The 15,436-nt window shown below is 35.5% G+C and overlaps 1 protein-coding gene across 1 annotated transcript in view; it reads left to right on the top strand.

The window, feature by feature from the left end:
- The window catches only part of Dhc36C (Dynein heavy chain at 36C), a 592,122-nt gene that overhangs the window by 340,538 nt on the left and 236,148 nt on the right, over positions 1–15,436 (top strand). Inside the window, exon 36 of the mRNA XM_090380456.1 lies at positions 3,809–3,894. Within this exon, the coding sequence (XP_090236582.1) occupies positions 3,809–3,894 (86 nt within the window). The remainder of the gene's footprint in view (positions 1–3,808; positions 3,895–15,436) is intronic.

Here is a 15,436-nt window from a genome sequence, read left to right as displayed (position 1 = left end):
AAAGTCTCTCCAGTTTGTGTCTCATAGATGTTCTGTTTCTGCTACATACCTTTTCTATAGGTGTTTCCATGCGCACTGTTCTTTTGAATTGGCTTCTCTAATTCCCACTCTCTCTTCCAAACCAGTCCCAACATGTGGCACAAGCCAGTCAACATCCTTTTACTGTCCCACTTCAAACTTGCAGAATCAACTTTTCTTCTTCCTCATTTATTCATTCAACTTCTGTTTTCTGGTTCAACCTCCCTTCATACCTATTTCTTGAAATTAAAATGTATGGAAACTCAAGTTTAATGTCAAAAAGTATTGTCTTTCTTCTTCTCAACCTTCAACCCATGCATGGTACTAAGTACTATAGGTTCTAATACCTCTTGTGCTTGGGGGTTTAATAAAAAAAAAAAAGAAGCTTTTTGCCCTAAATATTTAGTAAATTTAAAGCATTATTGGTTTGGTTTACTAAAGTTATAAAATAATAATTACACTTTACCCAAGAGTATATAAACCCTCTCCTAGTAATAGTTTTAATATATGGGAGATCAGTGCGATAAATGAAAAACTTTCCTTTAGTAGTCACACTTTTTTATGTGTATGTGTTGTACACAAATGATATGCACGTATCCTAATATTGTGAATACCTACGGTGCAAAATCAAGTTGGCAAACATGAACTGTCTTCTTGAAGCCTGTACATATAGGATCTTAAAATGTGGGGAATAACTTCAGTGTTTACATGAGACTACAGCAACATCTGATTGGTTGATTATGGCTCAATGCAACAGAAATGTAAAGTGCTGTGATATTTTGTAAGTCTGAGACTAGTATTCTGTGTAAGTCATCTGTATATTAGCCATTGATATTATCACATTATTCTAAGTAATGTATGTGTATACAGTCTATATATATATGTGTGTGTGTGTGTGTGTGTGTGTGTGTGTGTGTGTGTGTGTGTGTGTGTAAATAATAGCTGCTGAGAAAATAAAATAAAAGAGGAGGGAAAAAAAAGATGAGAGTCGGTAGTATAACTACAAAAAAAAACAGTTTAATAAAAACTATATAGAAATAAATAAATACTTATATAAAAATTATATTCTTGTATATTACACAATCCTTGTGTCAACCACCAGTATTGCCTGTCCTCTGTTTCTAACATAAAGTAGGCACCATGGCAAAGTAAAATTAATAAATAGCATTAAGGGAAAGAGAGGAATGAAAAAATTTTTAGAGATGGCCAAAGTAAAAATATATGTGAAAATAAGGGTATAAGGGAGGATATATAGAATGGAGGTGGTAGATGACTTTCATCAACTGGTGAAATACCAACACTTTGCTTGTTGGATGCTTGAAGTGGTGAAACCCATGTTTAGTCTCTAGAGCAAAGTTTCCGGCACCCCCCTTCCCCCATACTTCTCCTTCAACCCATGCACGGTACTAAGTACTATAGGTTTTGATACCTATTGTGTTTGGGGTTTTCATAAAAAAAAAAAAAAAAAGAGCCAACATGTAATTTACAGTTGACACAAAAGAGGAACAAAATCAAAAATATATATATACAGGGTGTCTCAAAAATACGCGGCATAACTTCAGGAATGAGTTCCTCATATGTAGACAAAAATATTTTATATTAACATAGTTCCGGAAATGCTTGGTTCCCGAGTTATTAACCGGAATGTCTTATCTCCCACAGGTGATTTCCTTCATCACAAAGTACTGAGGCGTCTCCGTAGCCAGGTGGGAAGGAGCAGCAGTGCGTAGCACACGCTTCTTGATTAGACCGGGGTTCGAGCCCGTCACCACCAAATAGGGAGGATGCGGAAAGGTCAAGGGAATGACCACCGCATATTCCCGGAGCAATATGGCCTTTGTTGCTAATGCTCCTAAAAACCAAATAACAATAACAATAACAAAGTACTGACAGAATCTGGTGGGTTTTCCATTCTGACCATGTACTCAAATCAGGAGCAAGTGGATATGCACTTTATGTATGGTTTGGCGGACGGCAATGTTCTGGAGGCTCGTCGTTTGTACCACGAAAGGTTCCCAGAACAAAGATGCCCAGACGCCGCCTTTGTGAACATGGGACCTTTACACCTCGTGCTGCTAACAGAGGACGACCAAGATCTACAACTCCTGAAGCAGAGGAGGAGATTTTGGATGTTGTGCATGCCACTCCTGGAATCAGCACACGCAGAATAGCAATGCAACTGACTGTTCAACGTTCGACTGTTTGGAGAGTGTTGCAAGAACACCAACTGTATCCTTACCATCTGCAATGGGTATAGGCCTTGTCACCAGCAGATTACCCTGCGCAAGTAATGTTCTGCCAGTGGTTCTTGCAGCAGTGTTGTACAACTCTTCACTTTCCTGCCTTAGTGATATTCACAGATGAAGCACAGTTCACACGAGATGGAATCCAAAACTTTCACAATCAGCATGTATGGGCTGAGGAAAACCCACATGCAATTCTTCCATCATATCACCAACAGCGGTTCAGCCTCAATATCTGGTTGGGTGTTTTTGGTGATAAGTTATTTGGGCCCCATGTACTTCCAAACAAACTCACAGGGCAGGTGTATAGAAACTTTCTGGAAAACAACATGCCTGATTTCTTGGACGACACATCACTGATCATTTGTCAACAAGCACACTTCATGTGCAATGGCGCTCCCGCACATTTCAGCCACCTTGCACACAATTACCTGAATCGAAGGTTTCCTGGTCGGTGGATAGGTAGAGGTGGACCAACTGCCTGGCCTCCACACTCACTGATTTAAACCCACTAGATTTTTTTCTTGTGGGACTATTTAAAGTCATTGGTGTATTCAACTCCGGTAGCTGATGTGGAAACTCTCCACAATCGAATTATGGCAGGTTGTGAGACAATACGAAACATGCCAGGAACTTGGCATCATCTTCGCAAGTCCATGAGATGTCGATGTGAGGCCTGTATTCAGGTAGAAGGTGGACATTTTGAAGAATTACTATAAGGTGATGTGAACAGTTAAGTGTCATAGACAGACCTTCAAAACTCGGAAACCAATCATTTCTGGAACTATATTGATACAAAATATTTTTATTGTCTACATATGAGGAACTCATTCTTGAAGTTATGCCGTGTATTTTTGAGACACCCTGTATATAGCTGAAAAACTAAATTAAAAAAGAACTATAAATGGAGGAAAAAATCCAGAGTAGCAAGCAGCCAGTCTGCGTAAATAGTGGAAAAAAGCACATGGAAGTATAAACAGTTGGCAGCTGTGGAAGATGTACACATTACTGAGAAAAAAGCAAATGAAAAATAAAGAGAAATAAAAAAAAAAATTCCCTTTTTTTCCCCCCACTCTCTTCTCTTTTCTTTTCATATACTTTTTATAGTTTTATATATATATATATATATATATATATATATATGACTAATTGGCATTCAAAATTTAATTGATTATTATCTTTGCATTTAGATTTTCAAAATTATCTTGGAGTGTTTCTGCTGCAATATATTTACTCTTGTTATCCTTCTCTTCCCTCCCTGTTGATTTTATCATTATGTTTAATTTTGACTATTTTTGTGCTTCTGTCTTGCCATGCTATTGGCACTATTTATTATTATTATTATTATTTATTATTTTTTTAATTATCATTACAATTTACTTTTATATTTCAAGCATCATATAGAGGAATATGTTTTTTGCTGCCTCTGATGTTTGCTTTACCTTTTTATTTTTTATTATGAAAGATTCAGTTTTCAACTATTTCAAACATTATTCAAATTTATGTATAAGTATATATAAATATATATATATATATTATGATTGCAGGGAAAATGGTTGAAGATTACTGGGGTCCATCCAAGAGGTTACTTGGTGACCTGAAATTTTTGGAAAATCTCAGTACTTATGATAAGGTATGAAAAATTTTTGAATTGTTCATATATTTCCAACGGAATAAAATTATGTAAATATACTACAACTGGTTTTAAATAATTATTAGTTATGTAACACACACACACACACACACACACACACACATATATATATATATATATATATATACACACACAGGGTGTCTCAAAAATATTGGTACAAACGTTTAGGTATCATCTAAAGGAATGTGAATCGCACAGGAACCCATAACTGGAAACGTCAAGGGAAAGTAGTAGCAGAGGCACAAGAAGCAGAAATGACACAAGATAGTAATTAGTGGCAAACATTTATTTAATATAATATTAATAATGGAGTATGAGATGGATGCATTTCATGATGTTACAACAGATGCTCGAAGATTCCACCATGAGACACGATGCATGCGTGACACCGACACAGCATGGATTGGCGAACACGGTCGAACACACCTGGAGTTTCTTTGACAATAGCAGCAGCGCAGACGAGTCTCGCCACGAGATCCATTTCCGTCTCCACATGCGATTCATACACGACAGATTTGAGGGCACCCACAGAAAGAAATCAAGGCTCGATAAATCAGGAACTGATTTATCGAGCCTTGGGGGCCAGGCAACGGGTCCACCACAGCCAATCCATCAACGTCCAAAACGCCTGTTCAAATGGTCACGAACACACCTTCCATAATGGGCAGGCGCCTCGTCATGTTGAAACCAAATGTTGCATCTCACATTTGCTGGAACATCGTCAAGTAACCCTGGTAGAAGAAAGTTCAAGATATTGTCCGATATTTAGTAGAGTTCGTGCGGGATGGTAACAGGTATGGGTCGACCAAGCATTCACCGACCATACCTGCCCACACATTTATTGCGAAGCGATGTTGTGCCACATGGGGGCGCACACCGTGTGTGTTGTCGTGAGCCCACACATGAGCATTGTGCTGATTGAATAAGCCTTCCCGAGTGAAATAAGCCTCATCCGTGAACAAAACATATGCTGGAAAATTCAAGTCTTGAACACTTTCTTGGAGAAGCCAAAAGCCACAAAAGCCACACGTGCAGGATGATCTTGGGGGAGCAGTAACTGAACTCTTTGAAGACGAAAGGGGTGTAAGGAATTGTCGTGCCAGACACGCTGTACACTGCAATGAGACACTCCTATGGCCAGAGGCAATGGCACGTGTGCTGGTAGTAGGATTATTCTGAATGGCATTCAACACATTTTCTTCCATGATGGGAGTTCGCGTTGAACGTTGTCTACCCGTACTACTCCTGTTACCTCTAAATGACCCATAATCGCACAAATTTTGATGCACACGCGCAAACAAACGGTGGTCCGGTACATGTCTGTATGGGAAGCATTCTCCATAAATTCGTTGAGCGGCTCATCCATTGCCCTCTGCTAAACCATACACTAGGTGCATGTCTGCCAGCTCATGGTTCGTATATCGATGCATGCTCTTCGTGCAGCGACTACCACACTCTGTACCGACTTACGGTGACATTTCTGGTTATGGGTTCCTATGCGATTCACATTCCTTTAGATGTTACCTACCTCCCCTAAACGTTTGTACCAATATTTTTGAGACACCCTGTATATTATTATATTATACAGGGTGTTTCAAAAATAATGGTCAATAATTTAAAGGTGAAAAGTACAAACTACAATATGAAAAATAGTCCCAGTGAACATCGGGCCGTAAATGAACCATTTTCGAGATAATGCACATTTTCTGTTAAGATCCGCCAGTGACTATGGGAGCACTAGTTTAGCAAAATGCTGTGAATCCTTTGCTAAGGGTGGTTTTATTAACATAAGGTAATACATTTTTAATTTTTGGTTTCAACACTACAGGATTTTACAGATGTTACATGTTACAGGATGTTACAAAAGGTGTTCAAACTGCTGTCCTTGTATCCATATGCAACTTTGTAGTCTTCTCTGCATTGAGTTACGAATCCTCTCAGGTATTCCTTGGTCATTTCTGATTTTCTGAAAGGCTCCAACAGGACGCTGCTATTCCTCAACTGTGTTAATGTCAGAAGTGTACACCAAGCTTTTTACATGATCCCAGATACAAAAATCCATAGGATTTAACTACTCTTTGTTGCTGTAACCTCTTTCCATGTTGACTATCCTTTGACAAATACTAATATGCCTGCTACGTCTTAGAGCATTGAGAGAGGGGAAAGAGAGAGAGAGAGAGAGAGAGAGAGAATGAGCATAACCTAACCTAAACAAACAAGTTAGTGGTGGATCCCAACTCTGTACATTTCACCTTGTCAGTGGTGGATCCCAACTATAAATGTGCAATATCTCGAAAACGATTCACTTAAGGAACCGTGTTTACTAGGCTTTTTTTGCATATTGTAGTCTGTACAGTTTGCCTTTAAATTATTGACCATCACTTTTGAAACACCCTGTATATATACTAGGTGGTATATATACATTATTTAATAACCTTAAGTACTGTAGACTCGTCGATGATGATAATTTATTCTCACTGGATGTTACATTCGTTATACATGAATGTAAACGTCGAATACACATTAGATATTCTTTGGGATGTGTTAAATAATAACTCTATATTTTCTATAATAATGAAATTTTTCACTTACACTTTTAGTTGAGGCCAACTATATCACTTTTCAAGACAAAGTATACAAACAAATTTTTGGTTTACCAATGGGATTGAGTCTAAGCGGCTTAATATCAGAGGTGTATCTCTCAACATGGTTCCTTCTCAACGATTGAGCATATACACTTGACACCTTTTCTACCCTGTATAATAACTATGGGAGGTATTAGATGATGTTCTGGTTATTATTGATAGTAGCACTATTCAAGACATTTTACATTCGTTTAATAATGATCCTTGACAGTGATCATTAATGATCACTGTCAAGCTGAGCTTCTTCAGAGAGACCTAGATAGACTTCAGGAATGGTCAGAAAAATGGCAGCTATGCTTTAATCCAACGAAGTGTAAGGTATTACACCTGGGAAACAGTAATCCCAAAATAACTTATTCACTTGGTGGAGTTCAACTAAACCCAGTACTGGAGGAAAGGGACTTGGGTGTTACGATACGGTCAGACATGAAATTCTCTGAGCATTGTAAACAGGTTGCAAGGAAGGCCCTTGGTGTCCTGTCAATGATCTATCAAACTTTTGCAAGTAGAGATAGGGACGTGATAATCCCATTATATAAGGCTTGTGTTAGACCACACTTGGAATACTGTGTTCAAGTATGGAGACCGCACCTAAAGAAAGACATTGAGCTTCTTGAAAGGGTGCAAAGACGGGTAACTCGCCTGGTGAGATCGGCAAAAGGGCGTCCTTATGAAGAAAGACTTCGAATATGTGGGTTGCAGAGTTTGGAAACTAGACACCTTAGAGGAGATTTGATTGAGGTGTTTAAAGCTCTGAGAGGCATCAGTAAAATGAATGAGGACGAAATTTTCAAGATTATAAATTATGCTAGAACTAGGGGACATAAATTCAAGTTACGGGGGGGAAATGTTTAGATTGGACTGCAGGAAGTTTTATTTTAGCCAGCGAGTTATAAATTACTGGAATAAGTTGCCTTCATGGGTGGTAGAGGCCGACAGTTTGGGGAGATTCAAAGGTCATCTGGATAGTACTTTCGGGTAAGGGAAGCGCATAGGATGATAGGTTTAATTTCCTTTTTTTTATTATTATTTATTTTTTTATTTATTTATTTTTTTGTTTTTATCATTGATTTGTTCGGATTTTTTTTTTTTTTTTTTTGGCTGGTGCAGCATAAGCCATAGGCTTTCTTGCACCATGCGGCCATGCTAATACTAATACTAATAATATTCATCCTAGTCTTAATTTTACATTGGAAATTGAGAATACGAATACTAAGTCAATAAATTTTCTAAATTTCATGCTTACTCGGGATGTGAATAAAATCCAATTTAACATCTATCATAAACCATCAAACACCGGTATGCTTCTACGTTATAACAGTTATTACCCATTCACCTACAAAAGATCTATTATCTTTAATCAGTTTCTCAATGCCTATAAATATTCAATGATGGGAACTCTGGAATACAGATATTGACCAGCAGATTCGTAAAGGGATTACTCCCTTGCTACAATAAAATAAACCGAATTAGAGTACAAGCTAAGGATAGAATACAAAAAAACTAAACTACACTAACCAACAATAGTAACATAAAAAAAACTTTATTTCTGTCCCATATGTTGAACTGTGGGCACAAGCAGCTTAACAGATTCTTTAAAGATACTGAATTTAAGGTTGTGGCCAGACCAATACGGATATTACACACTATAATAAACAATCGCGCAGTGCTTTCCTCTTTTGCGACACAAATAAATGACTTGGTATACAGCATTTCTTGCAGTGATTACGACTCATCTTACCAAGGATCTATGCAATTTCCACTGAATATTCGAGTAAACAGCATGCATCCTCAGTACATGCTTCTCATTCTGCAGCTTCAGAATTAGCATTTCATGCTGTTAACGAAAACCATACGTTTTTATTTAACGAGGTCAAAATACTTAGTGTCCAATATGAGACTATTAATTGCTGAAACCATTGAATTAAATTACATGAGAATTCTATTAACGTTTGCCATCCATATCTAATCTCAGATTCGTGGTCTTTTGCACGCATGTGCGAAGACAAATAATCACGGCTTTTCACATGCATGTGTGAGGACAAATAATCTCTATTTAAGATTCAAGCTCACATACTCCGTAATTTCCATTCCTGTGATCACGACATACGGTCAAAAAGCACCGTCTGCTTCAGAAAGGAAAATCATTTTTCAAAATCTATATTAAAATTTTTAATTGATTAATTTAATTATTTAATTGTTTATTGAATTTTTAATTAATTTTTTGCTGTAATCATTTTGCATTAAGCTTTCACTCATTTTAATTTCTGGAGAGTATCATATGGAAGTGTTCTACGATATTGAGGTAAATTTCTCTTATTCTACCACAAATATTGATATCAGCATGGAACATATTGAGCATCATAGCTTTGTTATATACTATCAAATTAGTTATATATATATATATATATATATATATATACATAATGGTGAGCTGCAGTAATTTTCGATATGCAATATTCGTATTCAATCTGTATATTCATATTCAATCTATATTCAATTTGAATATGCAATCTGTATTTAGAAATATAATTAGAAAATAAAATAAATATTTTATTTGCCAAATATTTTATTTATTTTTTAAATATTGAAGGGTGGGATTATTGAACCCTTCATCTGCCTTATTTTCATTTGCACAGCTATGTTATAGATACATCGTGCAGAATATTTACAACAATAAAAATGGAAATATTACAAATATTTCAATTTTTGTCTTTTTTGTTGTTTTTATTGTCCTTGTTACATACACATAATGAATACAGTACACTTAAATACACAGTACATTTCACTAAGCTGAGTAATCCTAGCCTTTCGTCACTTGATGTTCATAACAATTGTGCACATCTGCACGATATGTGTAGTTATGCACAGATGATATCCTCTTCATCTAAATCTTGTGAATGAATACAGTGCAAAATCAAGTTGCTAAACATGGGCTATCTTCTTTAAGACTACAAATCTTAAAATGTGGGGATTATCTTCAATGTTTACATTAGAATACAGGAACTTCTGATTGATTGACCATGGCACAAAGAAAGTGCTTCCACGTGAGTTGTTATTGTTGCTTGCTTGTTTATTTCTGCACTATCTCAAAATTTTCTTCAAGTAACCCTCTGCCTTGACTTTTTAAATTCAAATCATACACAGTCTAGATGAAATAGCTCTCAAACGTCATAAACTTACATGACTCAGTTAGTGTACACATTGATGGGTCTACAATAATAATGTGTCCCTGGTTCACTAAATTTAATTAAGGGTAATTCCATGTCAAGTGTTCCAAATTTGAAGATGGTCCCTGCTTGACCATCATCAGTTTTGTTCAAACTTAGTGTGGGTTACATATATATGTCCTATGAACTTCTGCAAAATTTCAGCTCCATATATAGCAGTGGTGGCGAACCTATGACACGTGGGTCAGATACTGACCCACGAAGGCTTTGTAAGTAACCCACGCGCATGCGTTTATTGTAATATTGGCCTACTTTTTTTAATTAGAACAGAGAGAAAAGATAATCGAAAATATTAAACAATTATAAAATATAAATATATAATGTCAGATTTATAAAAAAAAATAAATAAAAATAAACAGAATGATTCACAAACAAGTGTTTTAAAAACTTTTTTGACTCCGAAAAATAACATTACAGCTGCTAGTTTTCAAGTAACCCATTGCATTGCTCGCCATGGGAAACCTCTTTCAGAAGGAGTTTGTAAAACAAGCATTTTTAGAATGTAGTTCTACTGTTTTCAGATTTTAAAGAAAAAGACTCGATTATAAAGCGTATAAATGAGTTACCAATAAGTCGCAATACTATTAAAGATCGAGTAATAGAATTAGAAATAAATATTTCTTCTCAAATACATAACAACTTAAAGTCTGTAGAAATGTATTCGATTGCTTTAGATGAGAGTACTGATGTAAATGGTTATGCGCAACAGCAGTTTTTGCTCGATATAATGCAGGCAATATAATGAAAGAAGAGTTAATAAAACTAATAACATTGAAAGGAAGGTGTACCGGTCTTGATATTTTTAAAGAATTTGATAATTTAGACTAAGGCGCATTTAGGGCTAGAGCCTCAAGCTGCGGCTAAGCACTTTATGATGCTAAGCACTTTATATACATAGAATTTGATAATGCATTTTTAAAAAAATGGAAATTGACCTACAAAAAATTGTTTTTGGAACAACACACGGTGCTCACAATATGGTGGGAAAAAAACATTGGTTTTATTGAGCAGCTTAAGCAAAATATTAGAGACATTCTCTGATAGAATTTCGTTGTATAATACACCAGCAAGTTGCATGTGCGAAGCAAGGTTTAAAAACATTTTCTAATGTAATGCCAGTTGTAATTAAAGTTATTAACTTTATAAATGGTCTTAATAAGCGAGAATTTGCACAATTATTAGAGGAAATTGAGTGCCAATATTCTGGGATTTTGACGTAAAACAATGTTCGATGGCTCAGTTGGAGCCAAGTTCTTAATCGGTTTGTCATTTCATTAGACGAAATAAAGCTCTTTTTGAATGAAAAAAAGAATAGTTATGACGAATTTTCAAATATAAATTGGCTAAATGATTTAATGTTCTTATGTGATATCACTCAGCATTTCAATGAACTGAATAAAAAACTTCAGGGACATGGACAAATTGCATTAATGATGTTTGAAAATATCAAAATATTTATGAAAAAACTTGACATCTTTATTAAAGATTTGGAAATGAGCACCATGAAATATTTTCCTCAATTACAAAAACATTTTCAAAACACTAAAAATTTTGAAAATATTCTTGACCTTCAAGAAAATGCAATTAAAATATATTTAACCATTTTGCAAAAAATAAAACAAGCTTTCCATGAGAGATATAATCAATTTAAAAGTTTGGAAAATACATTTCACTTTATTTTATGCCCACATAAAGCAGAGTACGATACAATGCAGCTAAACGATTTTATGTGGCTAGGTATCACTAACTTAGAAATGGAATTAATTGAATTCCAAAGCAGCATAGTGTGGAAAAATAAATTTGAAAATTTGATTTTCGAAGTAGAAGGAAAAATTTCATAAAGTAATGCAGCTAGGCCTAATGAAGATCCCACACTAAAAGTTGAAAATATTATATTAAACGCATGGTATTCTTTACTGAACAATTTTTCATGTATGAGGAAACTGGCTAACGCTCTTCTCACAACGTTCGGGTCCACATATTCATGTGAAAAATTGTTTTCCTCAATGAATTTTGTTAAATCTTCCAACAGGAATAAACTTGGAAATGAATTGACTGCAAAATGTATTAAAGTAATGAACACGAAGTATGTACCTAATATTAAGAAACTGTCTGAAAGTAAGCAACAACAAATTTCGCATTAAATATACTTTTATCAACTTTATTACACATACTGTATCTGTAATTATGTTAATTATTAATGAAGAATATTTCAAAATAAAGGCGATTTCTTTTATTCCTTGCTCATTCAAATACTTTGTGCAGAGGCAATACTGGTCATGATGTCACCTGGTGCAGTGGTATCAAATCAAGCTTCGATATTTACTTTTTTTTTTAGCTCTTCACTTGCAAAAGTTAAAGTTATAAATCAAAAAGGAAACTAAAACCTTTTTTGGATTATTTCAAAAGTGAGAACCAAAAAGATTCAACTATCAACTTGATCTCTTAACAAATTGTTTGATGTTTCCAAATAATTGGCATCCTTTTTACCCCCCCCCCTTTCTAATTGAGACCACTAACTTATGACTCACGGGCTAGTATTTTAAAAAATAAATAAAAATAATTGACCCACTCTTCAAAAAGGTTCGCCATCACTGATATATAGCATGATTCAGACACTAGAGTCTTTTCTGTGGAGATCATCCATGAACAAGAATTTGCAAAGTTTCGCATGTTGCTATTTCACAACCCTAGTATCTAGCAACCTGAAATTTGGTAAAATTTTACTTTTTTGTGCTGACCATGAAAATTCCATTGGAAAAAAAATTTTGCCATCACAGTGATTTTAGTATTATTGCAGAATGGAATTTTTTTGGAACAAGCCATGGTAAGTCACCATGTGATGGATGGCTAGCTTGACAAGGAGGTCTTCAGCACCCTATGAAAAATCAAATCCTAACACCAGCTGACTATTCACATTTTTGTGATGTGAATTTGAATGAAATCAAATTTTTTTTTTTTGTTTCTAAGGATGAAATTGAGGCAGGCAAGCCACTTCAAAAAGTAAGATTCAATAGTGATTGTACTGTTGCTGAAACAAGGGAAACCACCACTTTATACCTATTGATAAAAAGCAGATTTGTATCAGTGGAGTGCCATTTATAGCTGATGTTGACCAATCTCTAGACACTATTAGTTTACAGGTTTTAAATTTGCAGCCCAGACAATATGTAGCCTGCATTTATGACAAAAACTGGTGGAGTGGCAATGTTAATAAAACTTCACTTGAAGAGCATGATGCTTTAATGAACTTCATTGAATTGCTCATTTATTCCATTGGCCTTCAAGAAAAGGCACCAGCTGGACTTGCAAACAGCACATTATTGCCATTCTTCCAGGTCTCACAGCAACAACAGTGGGATTGACAGTACAGTTTACCTTCAAAAATTATGGTAAGCCTCAATGAAAAGTTCCAACTCATTTCAAAGAAATAATACTTTGCAGCATTTAGACTTGGGAATCAAATGAAGATACCAAACTTAGGCTTGGGACCCTAGGCAAAGACCCCACGGTAGCCTTGGGATCTTAGACAAAGACTCCACTTTAGTTTTTGGATTATAGATAAAGATCCTATTTTAGGCTTGAGATCGTAAGTGAAGAATCCCACCCACCTATGACTGGACAACCTGCCTGGCTATTAGGCATGGCCCATTGGTGATGGGGTTATCAATAATTACAATACCATAAGTGAGTAGTGACATTAGCCACCATGGACCATTGCAAAGTTTATACTTAATTCCATAGGAATGTCCTTTTTGTTTTGACATATCTCATTAGCAACATTTAGCATTTAGCATGCAACCCAAAAAAAAAAAAAAAATCCCTTATTTCACCCATCCATTCGCTCCAAATGTTTGTCAAGTTCTGCCTTGAAACTATTTAAGTTATCAACTTCTACAACGACAGATGGAAGTTTGTTCCACCAATCAACCACCTGCTGGCTAAAGGCAAACTTCCACACATCTATCCTACAACCGTCTTTCCTCAATTTGAATTTATGCCCTCTCAGGCGATTATTCTGAGCAAGAGGAAGAATCCCATCTGCATTGAGTGTGCTCAAACCATTCAAGACTTTATACACCTCTATCAGATCACCTCGCTGGTGCTTAGTCTCCAGACATTGTAATTTGCAAAACTTAAGCCTTTCTTCATAAGAGCAACCCTTTGTTCCATTCACTAATCTTGTTGCCCTTCTCTGTACTCGTTCCAGCAGCTCTACATCCTTCTTGAAATGAGGCCTCCAGACCTGTATACAGTACTCAAGATGTGGCCTGACCATTGCCTTATACAAGGGAATGATCACCTCCTTATCCCTGCTAGAAAAATTCCTGTATATCATTGAAAAGACACCATGAGCTACTCTTACAGCCCTCTTAGTTTGAGCCTTTGGCTTTGTTGCTCTTGTCTGAGTCATGATTTCTATTCAAGTTCAGTAAAATTCCAGTACAAAATATAACCCTAAACCTATATCTCAATGCAGTAATAACACTATGTATATGTATTTCGGTATCGAATATTATCTCCAGGTTACATATTTTGGCAATCCAAGCACAAATTTGGCATAATATTCAGTTATACTATCACAATCAGTAAATAAATACTCGAGCTGCAACTTGAACTGCTTGTGAAGTGTCCCTAATTTGGTAAATTAGCCAAAGAGCAAGTTACCAGAGGTTTTTATTTTAAAGCTATAGATTACCAAAGTATGATCATATTTGTTTTGGTGAATTTTTATGGCCACTTTCAGATTTCATTTATTTTGACAAATATACATGCTTGGGAGTTTTGGCTATGCAATTTCTGTGTTCACCACAAAAGTTGAGTAAGTATACCAAATGTCAGGCTTCTAGCTTTTGGGGTCTTGGCTGCATGACATGCTAAATTTGCGAATCCAATTAATAATATGCTTACCATGTGTCAAAGTGCATGATCTTTATAGCCCTTTTTGATACCTTAAATGGAAAGACACCAAAATGGGAAAACTGATTTCTAGTAGAAAAAAATCTGTGCTTTCCAATGATTACTAGAAAAAACAAAATTGGAGGTGACATGTTTTGAGATATTAGGCTCTGAATATAGGTAAAATTTGGTGTTTTAAATTTTGGCCAAATGTTCATGGGCAAATATCTCAACAAGGAAACCAGCTTCTTTGCTGATACTTTTGCAATATTGTGGCATGAAGATGGTTAATAAACTGTCCATGAAGATGGTTAATAAACTGTCCATGAAGATGGTTAATAAACTGTCCATGAAGATGGTTAATAAACTGTCCATGAAGATGGTTAATAAACTGTCCATGAAGATGGTTAATATATGAAGATGGGTAATAAACTGTCCAAACAGCAGGTTACCAGAGGTTTTTATTTTAAAGTTATGGATTCCCAAATTATGGCTCAGATTTTTTGCATTGAATTTTCACTTTCAGACATAATTATTAAAAATATATTGATTTTTGAGCATTTCCAATGGAATTTTTATGTTCAGCACAAAAATTTGAACAATTTTACGAATTTCAGTATGCCTAGATGCTGTGGTTGTGGAATAGCGACATGTGAAACTTTGCAACATTCTTCACAATTGAATTCATTTTTCGTGGATGACCTCCACAATAAAGAAAGCCCTAGCACCAGAACCATATTATATATA

The sequence above is a fragment of the Mastigoproctus giganteus genome, chromosome 8 (genome assembly GCF_048544385.1).
Source record: "Mastigoproctus giganteus isolate SK-2022 chromosome 8, ASM4854438v1, whole genome shotgun sequence".
Taxonomy (NCBI): domain Eukaryota; kingdom Metazoa; phylum Arthropoda; class Arachnida; order Uropygi; family Thelyphonidae; genus Mastigoproctus; species Mastigoproctus giganteus.
Note: the sequence above shows the minus strand (reverse complement) of the source record. Positions and strands in the feature narration are given on the sequence as shown.